Source organism: Stigmatopora argus, chromosome 23 (assembly GCF_051989625.1).
Source record: "Stigmatopora argus isolate UIUO_Sarg chromosome 23, RoL_Sarg_1.0, whole genome shotgun sequence".
Classification (NCBI taxonomy): Eukaryota; Metazoa; Chordata; class Actinopteri; order Syngnathiformes; family Syngnathidae; genus Stigmatopora; species Stigmatopora argus.
This window is the reverse complement of record NC_135409.1, coordinates 2,221,522-2,235,127: the sequence shown is the minus strand read 5'-3', so window position 1 is coordinate 2,235,127 and position 13,606 is coordinate 2,221,522. Positions and strand designations below refer to the sequence as shown.

The 13,606-nt window shown below is 43.0% G+C and overlaps 2 protein-coding genes across 15 annotated transcripts in view; one reads left to right on the top strand and one right to left on the bottom strand.

Moving 5' to 3' along the window:
* sox5 (SRY-box transcription factor 5) overlaps positions 1–12,743 on the top strand; it is a 63,138-nt gene extending 50,395 nt beyond the window's left edge. For 6 of the 12 annotated variants that reach the window (XM_077594214.1, XM_077594218.1, XM_077594211.1 and 3 more), the window contains 6 exons: positions 2,061–2,259; positions 5,122–5,297; positions 7,070–7,172; positions 7,814–7,987; positions 9,252–9,468; positions 10,202–12,743. In XM_077594214.1, the coding sequence (XP_077450340.1) occupies positions 2,061–2,259; positions 5,122–5,297; positions 7,070–7,172; positions 7,814–7,987; positions 9,252–9,468; positions 10,202–10,514 (1,182 nt within the window). In that variant the 3' untranslated portion in view covers positions 10,515–12,743. The remainder of the gene's footprint in view (positions 1–2,060; positions 2,260–5,121; positions 5,298–7,069; positions 7,173–7,813; positions 7,988–9,251; positions 9,469–10,201) is intronic. The other 6 variants (XM_077594217.1, XM_077594216.1, XM_077594208.1 and 3 more) reach the window with 3 other exon arrangements.
* The window catches only part of LOC144069111 (uncharacterized), a 163,081-nt gene that overhangs the window by 136,369 nt on the left and 13,106 nt on the right, over positions 1–13,606 (bottom strand). The window lies entirely within an intron of this gene.

Genomic DNA, 13,606 nt, shown 5'->3' with positions numbered 1-13,606 from the left:
ATATGGACTTGGGCTGACCCCAGAGTGCCACGGCCCGTGGCGGAGGAGCCGTAATAATCTCCCCCCGCCCGGCGGGAGCGGCAGACGCGTGTGCGGACCCCGGCGGGCCCCGTAGAGCCCAAATGGCCGAGTGACCGCTGTGCCCTCTGCTCATGCCTTCTATAATCTGCTCTTTTACCGCCCTTCTCTCTCTCTCTTTGGGCTAGTGACATGTATATTTCAGAGGTGCCTTTCCCCCTGTGGGATGCGTCTCAGGTCTCGAGTCATTTAGAGACCCGCTGCCTGCCTTTGCTCACAGCTGTTTGGACTCAGGCACATATCGCTTAAGTGCTTTACCCTCGGGTGAGACACTTGTGCACATTCACATTCACACACACCGTGAAGAAGACACATGCACAAATCACTGCCACGTTCTTATACACAAGACGGCCTCTTTGTATGGAGAGGGTTACTATTGGCCTAATTTATGATTTTTATGAGTCGTTTTGATTTCATTTTTGTATAACCACACTTGGATATTATCTGTGAGAAGATCTAAAAAGTCTGCTAAAAATGTCCCTTATTTATGGTTATTGACGAACTCATAGTGAGAGATTGTCATCAAATTTCATTTGTCATGTTTTATTGGTGTAGTCATGTAAATCTAAGGAAATTTATTTGTTTAAGCCATTACTAAGAAAAAAAGGTGTGCTGAAGAATAGTTGGACTAGTTTTTTCCTTTTTCAGTTTTTTGAAGTAAAATTATAAAAAATATTGAAATAACAAGAATTGTTTTTTCATTTTAATTCATTTAAAAAAATATAAAGGACAAACAATAAAGCTTGGGGTCAACAATGCCTCGAAACAATGAAGTAAGAAAATACGGCAAAGAGAGTTCGAAATGAGACTGCTTTTCTAGTCCCCAATGTCAAGACACTTGAACTCAAAGCAACTCTTTTTGCAAAAATGGTGTGTGTTCTGCATTGGGACTGTACCCACAAAACGACTTGATTCCAAACACACCCATCCGGTTTCCCTCTGTCTCTGACAGCACTCCGCTTGTTTCATCAGCCAAGAGAGACACAAAAGCAATTGTATGAATTCGCCATTCCCAGCCACACGCAGGCTTTGGAGGCCTCGCACACACGATTTAAAGCTTGTTGAACAATGTCTCGCACGCCCGTACACACAACAAGTGGGTCCAAGCCTCTCAGGCTTGACTGTCTCAACTAATTCCTCCACACTGGCATAATGCAGGTTGGCCACCTTCCCACCATAGGATTTGCTTTGGCTAAGAGAGGAAATTCCCCCATCCGCTGTACAAGAGGCACAAGCATTATCTATTTGTAATAAATATTCAAACACATTCGGCAGCCAAAGCCCAGCATAATATGGGTCAGGATTGAGAAGATTCCCTCTAGCTTGTTTTATTTGTCTTTTTCTACTCTCCTGTGTTCTCATTGTCTCATGGAAGACATCTTTTTTTCTCAATTTAGCAAAGACCCCCTCCCCCTTAATGAAGAACAATCCGGTTAGGCCTCGCCGCACACACGCAGCCTACCAAAGTGCAGGGGGGCTTAATTGGAAGAGCTTAATTGAGTTGTGAGAGGCTTAAGGAGTGGGAATCAGTGAAAGTCAGACCATAATGAGTGGATATAGCCCACTGTATGTACGACCCGACCTGGGCAGCGATTCAACTCATTACGCTACAGAAAAATGGAGAAGATCTCAATGCCAGGATATTTTAGCCTCGAGTGAAATTCGCCATCACGTGAGGTCAACAGCAGGGGCGACATCGCAGCCACGGTGGAAAGTGGAGAACGGCAACACCAGACTTAAAATACTAGAAGCGCTGGCGTTCTGCTATACAGAGGAATGGGAGGCGTGATGCTTCCACGCTCGTGCATGTTGACGAGGGCTGCATGCGGCATGCGCATGTCCCCATTCGGAAAGCGCCCGGACTGGTTTGCATGCGGATGTCAACGGCATGCGCCCGGTTGGCCTTCCGGACAGATCGCTAGATCCACTCCCCCGAATTGCTAGTCACAGCGGGCGACACTGTGCTGTTTTGGTTTTTGCAGGACAGTGAGGGCGCACAGCCATTGAACCTGTCGGCCAAGCCTAGGGCATCCGAGAGCAAGTCACCCAACTCCCCCCCAACTTCCCCACAGGTCCCCGCTGCCGTTGCCGCTGCCGCCAAGCTGGGCTCCGCCGGCTCCCTGAAGCACAGTGTCGCACCCTCCAGCATCGGAGGACCTCCGGCCAGAGTCAGCTCAATAGGTTGGTCTACTCTTTGTCTCCTACGTTTTGATAGCATTGAAAATGTGGGATTGTAAGCCTAAGTAAGTGTCATTAATGAACATCTTGCCAACGACTGAGTTCAAAATTCTCAAAAAGAATTTTAGAGTATTTAATACCGGTTTTCTCCAAACTCAACTGTATGATCCAAACGGTGAACGTTTCTGATGTGAGAGTTTATTTAAAAATCATTTAGAAAGAATAATACTTTGCTTAATAAGTCAAACTAAAATGTATTCCTCAAACCGTCATTGACATCAGTTTTGCAAATTACACTCCAAAGTTAAATACAACTGAACTTCACACACAAACACACACACACGATGTTTATGTGCATGTTGGTTGCTAAATTTCATATTTAATTGCCTCTTAGCTTCTTTTCTCCAATTTCTTCCAATTTGAAGTTCCGCACCAATTCAAACAGATTTCAATTTTTGTGCTTCGTCTGAAATCCAACATTTTAAGGCAAATAGTATATTCAATCCCACAACAGCCAAGCCATTAATTGTGTTGTTTGGGTCTCAATCATTTACATTTACGCACATACCCAAACCAGATCCAATTTTCCCTCTCATTCCATGCATTGTGTTTTTGACACGTATGCTGCCACGGGCTTATATCCAAATTGCGCTTTTGAGCCAGGCTGCGCCAATCCCAATTTTTAAACGCAATATTCCTGGGTGCGCTGTCGGCACACATGACCAAAAATAGCAGCGTTCCTTGCAAGTGTCGCCATTGTCGGTGGCGTAATCACCCAATCATATGCACCTTCATGCGCGTACATAAAACGACCTAAATGAATCGCTGTTTTGTGCGCTTAATCCATTTTTCATGCCACGCTGATAGTTCAAATATTTCACATATGTAACAAGCTATAATTAGTGTGTTTGTGTTGTTTTTGGTTTTTTTTATTTCCCCCTCCCCGCCTCCGTGGCACTATTTGCCTGCCGGGCCTGCTGCATTGTTATGTGTTTATTAGTGACTGAAAGAGACATGAGTGGTGATGGGGGAGGGAGGAAAGATGCGAGAGGGATTAACAACCCTCTTTTTTTTTTATGAAGCGGGGGAATAATAAATTGAGGCACGTATGACAGACAGGAGGTATCACCAATGAGATTAGAGAAGCTTCTTACATGAGCGAGGACGAAAAACACAACTGAAACGCACACAAACGCATCATTCCGTCGTCCCCCCCCAATCTGACTTCTCGGCTAATCTCACTGTTTTTCAACAAATCGCCGGATTTAATATCAGATTAGTGGATTTGCGGTCCCAGATGTTTTTTGTTCGGGAAAAATGGATTACAGCATTTCAAGTTTGTGTGTGATCCCGGCGGAATATTCGGACGCTTTTGTGATGAGCCGACGTCGCCGCGGGCCCATCTGTTGCCAGCGGGTTTACCCGGTCATCAGCGCATTTGTTACTCCGGCTTGTAGGCGTATTAGGGTTCTTGTTGCAGGTTCAGAGGGGATTGGAGCGAAGGGCAAATTGGAAAAGAGTCTAGACGCGCTCGTTTTGATGCGGCTGGGGGTAGTTTGGGACGTGTCGTTTTTCACAAATTTGGGGGGATAAAGTGTACATAAAAATATCATTTCAGATTATCCAAATAAGTGAAATGGAATTGAAATTGTCTTTGGATTTCAGTCACTAGTTACTTCAATGTGAATATTGGTCAAATTGACACCATAAAATGCGAGCCATATCGCCAAAACGAAAGATTTGCCCAAATGCATGCCCAAATAGGATTTATGATCAAACCTTAACGTGAACGTTTCCGAAGTGACAGTCTAATTAAAATCAGTTGCAGCGAATGGGTTAAGGGATTTTTTGTGTAATAAACGGTCTGCTAAAGGAAAGATGCTCAAATCAAACTTTTACATGAAAGCTTCTGATTTGAGATTCTATTTAAGCTCAGTCAAATGACCTTTTAGAAAGCAACTACCACTAAAGGTACGACAAAAAAGCAAGTGATGCCAACATCTCTCTGTCATTCCACTGCCTAACAGACCCCGAGGCCAGTTTCTCTCCATCATCTCTCTGGCCATCCATCTTCCCATCTCAAGTAAAATTGATGGCCTGTCACTGCCTTCAATTTGAAACACTTTTTTTGCCGTGCGTTTGTCACCGTCGCCAAAGTTTGCGAGCGTTTGTGGTCCCAAATGCTCTTTGCCTGTCGTGAGGGATTTAAGAGGCTAAAATGAAATAAAGAGAGTAACAGAAGCCTCCACTATTTGGGTCACATACACTTGTCTGAATGGTTGGCAACTGTCATTTTGACACACATAAACATACACACACATTGACGTGGTGAAGAATACTCCCCCCCCCCCCTTCTCTAGGGATTAAAATTGACTGCCGTCACCTTTTTCTTCTATCACAAACCCAACCCCCCCACGTCCAGAATTCCCCCGACTTCTAAAAGAGTTCACGGCTCTGTCATTACCAATCTGAAGCTGGTAATCTGGCCTGAGATGGCATTAGCGGGGGGCGGCTTAGCGCAGATAAAGGCCCCTTAAACCAATGGCGGCTCTTTGTTATCGGTGAGTGCGAGTGATGGAGAAGTTTGAGGGGTTACCTGGCTGGAAATGTGCAATTAAAGATGTTTTTTTTTCTTGTCAAATATCAATACACATTTGTGCCTATTTAAATCGAAAGGGCGGGTAGCTCGAAGCCAGAGTGGCTCGGGGTGCGTTCTGACTCACTTCGGTTCCCCTCCTCCTCAAGTGTATGCTGATGTCTTTACCTCGTGGCAAAAAGGGGAAGCGTGCTTCCCACGAAGCGCCAAATGTGAATTACGTTCACGGTCATTTGAAACAACGACAAAAATGCCACCGCTTGTCTCAGCAGACTTGCTGTCGTCGCTCTCGTCGGGAGCCTACCTGAACGACCACGAGGCCGTGACCAAGGCGTTTGCCGAGGCCCGGCAGATGAAGGAGCATCTTAAACGGGAGCAGCAGGTGCTCGACGCCAAGGTGGCGGCCGTCAGTAGCCTCGGACTCAACAACGGACGCTCCGACAAGGTAAAGACGTGACACTGGGTTTGCAAAAATCAACCGTCTTGAAAACAATATTTTCCTGCTCCAACTGCATAACATTTATCTTAAAAAAGTATATTTTAAAATTTAAAAAACAACAACAACAGAGAACGTGCTAAAATAATTTGTATGGGTGTCACTTCTACATAATTCACAAATGCCAATTTGGCCCCATTTTCAAGGCCGACAGACAATCTTTCTGCACACACAATCTACGATATGAAAGCGTAGACTTCTGTTCTTTCGACAGAAATTAAAGGTTTGAGTTTAGGTTTTTACGTTCTTTTGTAATAAATAATACATAGCTAGTTTTGAGAAAGATAATACCACACAAAAAAATTAAAATTGTGCCATGTGTGGGAGTAAAATAGTTTAGATTAGATTAGATAACTTTATTCATCCCATATTCGGGAAGTTTCACTGTCGCAGTAGCAAGAGGGTGAGAATACAGACACAGGAAAAGACATTTTAGACATAAAGTTAAAGTATAATTAAAGCCTGTTTGATCCCTACCTTTTTGTAAAAAGGAAGGAGCCATTTTTTGTGAGTTAGGTCTAACATTTGGGTGCGGAATCCAAAAAGGATCTTTTTGGGGGGGAATGCGAAAAAATGTTAATTAAAAAATGTATTTGAGTATTAACCCAACGCAACATTGTTTTTTTTTACCCCTCCAAGTCAACATAAAGTGCAAAGTCTAGCTGTCTACCTGTATTCAATGTACATATTGCTTAATGTCAGTTAACTCATCTACTGAACCTTCTGCCATCTTGTGGAAGAGAATTGAACAATTCTGCCTGTCACTAAAACAAAAAAATCAGTGGCATGGCTACATTTTTCGGAGAGCGTCGGTGATTATGTCTCAGCCCGTGCGCTCACTTCTGCTCCTTCCATTTTTGGCTTTGTCGAGCCACGGCCACCGGCACGCCGACAACAGAGTTGTCGTCCCTGACACTCCGAGAGGGATTAGTTTTGTCGCTACTTTGTGTCTCGGCGCCTGTGTCAGCCGCTCAATCCACTTTTCTAGTGTACGGCGCTGGGGCTTAATGTCAGACTAGGCTGTCATCCACTCTGTCTCCCCTCTTGTACAAAAGTGTGTGCGTGTGCGACATCATATTTAATCTTAATATCTAAGCGCGTGGAGGACATGATGTCCTTTTTTCTCCCCTAAAATGAGCTCTGATCACTTGTTTGACACGCAGATAATTCCCACAAATCTCTCTGCTGATGACTCCAGAGAGATAAATGGCTCTCTCGTCTATTTAACTCAAAACGCAGGGGAAATTATGGCTAACAATTAAACCGTTTCGAGCTAAAAACGTGCAGCCGGCCCGTTCGGGTCGCGTTTAAATGGAGACTTTTTGAAAGGTTGTTTTAGAAGACAACACGGGGCTGCCCACACTTAAGCACATAATTAAAGTGTAAAAAAAACGGCTGCCAGCGCGAGTGCCGTCAAGTTCCAGCGCACATTAAGCATGTAAATGTGCAGCGAATCAGGCTTTTATTGGCGGGAGTAAATACTCAGCGGGCAACCCGACGTGGCCCTGCTCTCCCTCTAATGCATCGACCCGCGGGGGCCTCGACGAGGACCGCCGCGCTCGTCCAGCGCAGGTGGCTCAGAATCCTGAATGCTCGTTAACATTCGAAGCGTCACATTGGGAAAGTGAGTGCGAATGCTTTTGAGTGACTTCTAAAGTGTGTGTGTTTTTTTTTAATGAAGCAAAATGGGTTTTCAACGTTTTTTTTGTTGGGTTGTGCAGGACAAAGCGGCCTTGGAGAGTTTGAGTCAACAGCTAAAGCAGCAGGCCGAGGACAAATTCAGCCACGCCATGCTGGACTTCACCATGAGCGGCGACTCAGATGGTAAACAAGCCAAAACAAAACAAAAAATCAAAATGATCATCAGTATTATATCTAGCATATTTTAGGTTTTAGGTGTATGACTTCAGGTCTGGGTATTATGTCGTTTTGCAAGTTTGCTTTAGGTATTGACAAATTTTCCTAAAGATGTATTTTTCATCATTTTAATCCACATAGGTTTAAATTTTGCTTAGATGTATAGTAAAGACCATCACAGTAGAAATTATTTATGTGTTCAGATAGAAGGGTGAGTGCTGTTGGTGCTGTTATGTTTTAAATTTCTTTGAAAGGTATGAGTTCATGCAATCAAAAGTATATTAAAATAATGAATTTCTATATAAAGTCCTGGATTTTTATCTATTTAATAGATTTTTTTCTATTTTACTTTTTTCATAACACAGTAGAATACTATTTTCCAATTGCATTTTACATTATTATGAGTTATTATTTTTTGCAAAACTAAACATTTTCCTATATTTGTGTTGGTATCATAAGACCAATGTGTTTTGAACCCCTTTTCACATACTATGTAATTGGTATTTTTTAAATGAAGTCATTAAACCTAGTTTAGTTTTGCTCCAAGTTGTTTGAAATCCACATTTCAGATTAACCCGTCCCTAAAGCTCTCATTTTTGTCCCCTCAGGTTCTCCGAGCGTGTCCGACTCACGGATATTCCGCGAAGCCCGGGGTCGCGGCAGCAGCGAGCCTCACATCAAACGGCCCATGAACGCCTTCATGGTGTGGGCCAAAGACGAGCGCAGGAAGATCCTGCAGGCTTTCCCTGACATGCACAACTCTAACATCAGCAAGATCCTCGGTAAACAAACACCTGCACGCTTGCCGCTGTACTTCTCCGTCGCATTTCAAGAAAGGAAAGCCGCACTCGCTCGTTCGCGAACGGCAAGGGAACGCGCGTCTCGGGCAAATGACAGTATAATACATACGTGAGGCGTTAAACAAGCAACGCGCCGCCTGACATTTCGCCCAGACCGTCGGGAGCGGCCCTGACATTTTAAAGAGCTTCTAAGCGATTGGGAATGCTGGGAAATCTGGTTTTAATAAGCATCCCCTCTCTCTTTCTCCAGTGGTTCTCTATCTCCCTCGGCCTCAATTGCTAACAGATCGCAGAACAGACGAGGACAGCCAAGTGCTGACAGCTTTTAGCCATTAAACATACAGTAGTCAAGTGCAAATTCAGACCAGATATGAGGCTGCGCTAGAGGGAAACAGGCGCAAGATTACACCCACCCAGCCACCCACACACACACACACTCGCCTGTGATCCAAGCGCCGCTGCCCGGAACAACCCTCATTAGTGTGGATAAGTACCTGGCGTCCCCTCATTAACCCCACTTTTCCCGAGTGGATGCCGCTGACCGACGCGCGGCTGCAATTTAAGCCCGTTCTCGAACGTCTCGTCATCTCGCCTCGGTTATAATAATGATTCATTACTAGTGGCTAACGATTTGCGCTTTGTCTTGCCTCGTTAATTGATTGGGGTAATTCTGCATGGAAAGACTTAAGGGGGGACATTTGGTGCAATTGGGACTTGGACGTGGAGGAGGGAACAAATGACTCTTCTAGTTCTTCTAGTTTTAAATGAAATAACTTGTAAAGTTTGTACAAGTAACAAACTAACTTACCACGAACAGTATCTAACTAACTTGTTCCGTAATGGTAGAGGTAAATTTTAGTTGTACAAAAGATAATTTGCAGTTGGAATTATTACAAATATAATTTTAAAAATACATTTTTACAAAACTTGCTTCAACTCCTACGACAATTGTGTACAACTACAAGTTCCCTTGTAAATTGTGTACCAGGAATTTTTGCTGAAACTACAAAAAAATTTCTACATATGTAATCTTTGTGCAAGTGGAAGTTGCCTTTGCTACAAGTACAAAATATCTTCAGGCAAGTACAATGTTTCCCTAAAACTACAAGACATTAATGTCTATGCTTTTGTTCCCAGTACGTGTTACTTTTTAGAATGGCAAGTGAGTTTTGTATCAACTTCACCTCCGCAAATTCCAGGATATCCTTGCATATCGCATGTCGTTGACAAAGCTTCTCCTTTAAAGGCTCCCGCTGGAAAGCAATGACCAATCTGGAAAAGCAACCATACTATGAGGAGCAGGCGCGCCTGAGCAAGCAGCACCTGGAGAAGTACCCCGACTACAAGTACAAGCCGCGGCCCAAGCGCACATGCCTGGTGGACGGCAAGAAGCTGCGCATCGGCGAGTACAAGGCCATCATGCGTTCCCGGCGGCAGGAAATGAGGCAATACTTCAGCGTGGGGTCAGTACAATTCCCACCCGCTTTGTCATACCCTAGTCCCGTGTTTCCCAACCTTTTTAGAGCTGCGGCACATTTTTACTTTGAAAAGGCAAGGCACACCACCATCTTAAAATCTTCAAATTTAAAATTAACAATATAAAGTCATTCTCAACAAACTTTTATCAACAGGAATCAAATAAATCCTCTAAAAACTATTTCAAATTCAAATTTTCACACTGACCATTGTCGCCAAACCAACCAAATAACTTTCGGTTCACGAAATATAAAACACCATGACTAACTAAATCTCGTAATATTACATCTTTTTTTCTCTCCTAATATTATTTCAATCTTGTAATATTACACGAAAATCAGTTTTGTGCTCACACAGATTCAACATTGGCAAAAGTCCGTGAATCCAAACAACTTCAGGTTCACTTCACATAAAAATAAACTACAAAATGACTTGAACCTCAAAGTATTCAGATTTGAATATTGTAATAGTACAATGTTCATCATATTTCAATTTTGATCTCGTATTGTTAAGATTTATCTCGGAATATTACAATGTATGCATTCTTGGCAAATCATTTCCTACGGCACAGCAGCCCATGGCTCACGGCACACCCGTGTGCCGCGGCACAATGGTTCGGAAACCCCACCCTTGTCGTTCCCGTCCCCCCTTTTCAATGTCTATGACTGTCATCGGCACGGAAGGAGTTCCAAAAACATCTGACTGTGCCGTGCGTTCCAGGCAACAGAGTCAGCTCCCCCTTTCGTCGGCGGGCGTGGTCTACCCGGGCGCCCTCTCCATGGCGGGGATGCCGTCGCCCCAGATGCCCTCGGAGCACTCCAGCATGTCGAGCAGCCCCGAGCCCAACGCCAACCACCACCACCACCCACGCCACACTTCCTCCCACATGGGCGGCCCGAAGGGCGACGAACCGAGCATCAAGGAGGAGGAGCTTCGGCTAGACGACAGCAACGGCGACGTCTACGACGACTTCGACTATGAGGACGAGGAAGCCGACTACGCCAGCGACAACGAGAATCACATCGCCCAATAGGCGGAGCTTCCTGGCAATGGCCCCACCCTCTATCCCCCCCCAAAACCCATGAGAGAGTCCGATACCAGCATTCGACCAATCAGCTGAATCGTAGGACAGCCACCCACACTGACTGTTACACAATCTGGGAGGAAGACAAAGCCAGCCGGCCGGCCCTTGTCGCCGAAGAGTATAAAGGACGTCAGGAAAAAAGTCGCAAAAACAGCGGACCTGTGACGGGCCAAAACAGACGACACTTTAAAGACGGCGGACCTTTTTTTCTTGAGACACTTTTTGAGAGAAATAAAAAAAGAAACTTTTTTTCCTGTTCTCGGTTCTATAATATTCTCACTCAGGTACACGGTGCCAATAAGTGGCTTGTGAATGTGATTTGTTGCTTTTATTTGTGCTAAGTTTGAATAATAATAGGAAAAAGAGACATTTCTTTTCCCTCACGGTTTCTTGTGAAGCACCTAAAAAACACCAAGTTTAGTTTTAAAAAGAGAAAAAAAGATTTATTCCTGGAGATTTGCAGTTTTTCAACCCCTACCTTACGCGGCAAGGACACTGAGGGTTTTTTTTTGTTTTGTTTTAAATTATAATTTTATGGGTTGGCTTGATGACAAGAAGCACTGTGTTTTGCGAGACAATCCACCCGCTCATCTCGCGCCGTCCCTCCACCAACAGCAGTGCGACTAAGCTTGAACCGTGCAAGCACGACTGTGCGTGTGTTAGCCCTTAAAAAAAGACAACTAACTGCTGTTCATCAACCGTCCCGCACATGCACACACGCATTTTGTGTTTCCCCCTGCTGCCCTCAGCAGACCGCCAGTCAGTGTTTCCGTTTTGTATTTGAATACTGTATTTTTATTATTTCTCTAAACTGCCTCTATTCTAATATTAACAATAATTACTATGAGGATGGTCAGCTATGTTTAGTAAGTTATGTACAGTATATTTATTTTTCTTCTATATCGGGTTTCTATGACTTTATTTTTGCTTGTAATTAGATCCGAACGACACCCTTGTTTGGTCTGGTTCCATTTTTTTAGATTTTATTTTATTTTAGTTTTGACGTTTTATTTTATTTTAGTTTTATTTTTAAAATAAATTTGTGATTAATCCTCCGCAGGGTGGTGTCCGGAAAACCCATTTCTAAAAAGCACTCAGACTCTAGACAGAGAAAAGAAGAACATGATATTTTTTATTCTAATTATTAAGTTTATTTGTAACGCTTATTCTAAATGTATAATGTGAAGATTCTCATTTTCTTTTTTTTTTTGCTTCTTTTTTTTTTCTTCAAGCCCCAATGTTTACTAGCTCCGCCGGTTATGCAGTGGAACATCATTGGCTGGCATCCATACACACACACACATTCACACACACATTCACACACACACAGTTAAGAGATTATTCATGACAACCAAACAAGTCCTATGCTGTCTTTTTCTTTTCTTTTCTCTTGGGTTTTTTTACATTTGGAATCAATCCTGTACATATTGTTTGTGTGTTTAGTATTTGATTAATCATAGGAAAGCAGTGTTTACCCCACCAATGGTGTTCCGCTGTGTGCACGCGGCCTCTTAAACTCTATTAGGAGCCTCTTTTATTTTGTTTCCTTTTTGGGGTTGCTTTTTTTGAGCTCCACGGAGCCATGACTTCTCATGACTTGACTTTGCTGTACGGCCAGCGCCGTTATCACGCTACGATGCTGGAGAGAGGAGGGGAGGATGTCAATCACCCCTGCTGGAAAGGTCGGCCTCCCCCCGTCCTCGTATCGAGACAATGAAGAAGGCGATCATATTATTTAAGACAATCAAAGTCATGTGTGGAGCTCAAAACAAAGTGAATAATGCTGAAAAAACATTAAATATCTGACCATCTCAACTTGATAAATCAAGAAAGATAATTATGTAAATATAACATAGAGTTATAGATTTATATTTTGTTCATAACACAGTGTAATATAAGTTGTATATTTGTTTTTGTTTTCTCTCTCCTTTATCTTCCTCGGTCTATTTTATTGATGTTTATCCATGCCACAGGAGTCGCGGTACTCACACACACACGCACACACATACACATGCACACAGAAAAAGACAATTATTAAAGCAACAACATATAATTGAGGAAAAAAAAAGAAGAAAAAAAGCCATGGGCTACCATCACAATCTGTTCTAAGTTCACTTTTTTCAGTATTACTGCCAAACGAGTCTCTAATAAAGACAACAATGTGTTCGGTAAACTGTCTGTCCTTGTCACTTCTACTTTATTACATATCCAAAGTGTATACGTTTACATTTTTGGCTAGTACGTAAAATGTGTCTACTTATTGATACATAACTAAACACTTTTTTATTTTATTTTTTACACGCAATTGGTTTGCCCTAGCACGGGTGTTATTTTTAGCATTGTTACAAAAAAGATAAAGGGGAGACTATAGTTAGTGTGATTGTTTACAGGCAATATAGAACGGTACACCAATTGGACTGATTCCGCTGAAATGACAATGACAAGCCAGCCAGGAACCACATTTATTTAGCTACCCCATCTCTAATGCTCAAATATTGCATGATTTCATTCATGAGCTTTAATAAATACCATTTATCATCAAAAAACAGCTTTATCCATTCAGACTAAATTGCTGTTAGAAACATACACACATGTTGGATCCTAATGCTGCAGAACTACAGTACGTTTTTCTGTACATAACAAACCAGTATAATAAAAAAAACTAATAGGATTTTTAGCCTTCCGAACTAAACTGCAACAATTCAGTTGCTCAGTGTAGCGTCAATCACGGCAGGTTTTTTGGCTTGTGATTGCATGCTGGGAAGATGTTCACGCCCCATTGAGACTGGTTCAAACCTCATTAAACAAAGCAGACGTACGAGCGAGCGAATCTCTCACTCGGCAAGGGGATGCCCTATAGGCGAAAAATCGACAGGCCGATCTTTAATTGATGCCCACACTCTGCACTGGTTCAAAAACACACAACCCCACTCAACACTCTCGTGAAAATCGTGTCCTTCTCCCGCATCCATATGCTGGAGAAAAGAGAAAAAAACAAAAAACAAAAACTAAACGGTATGTAGAGCGCAGTTGAAAGCACT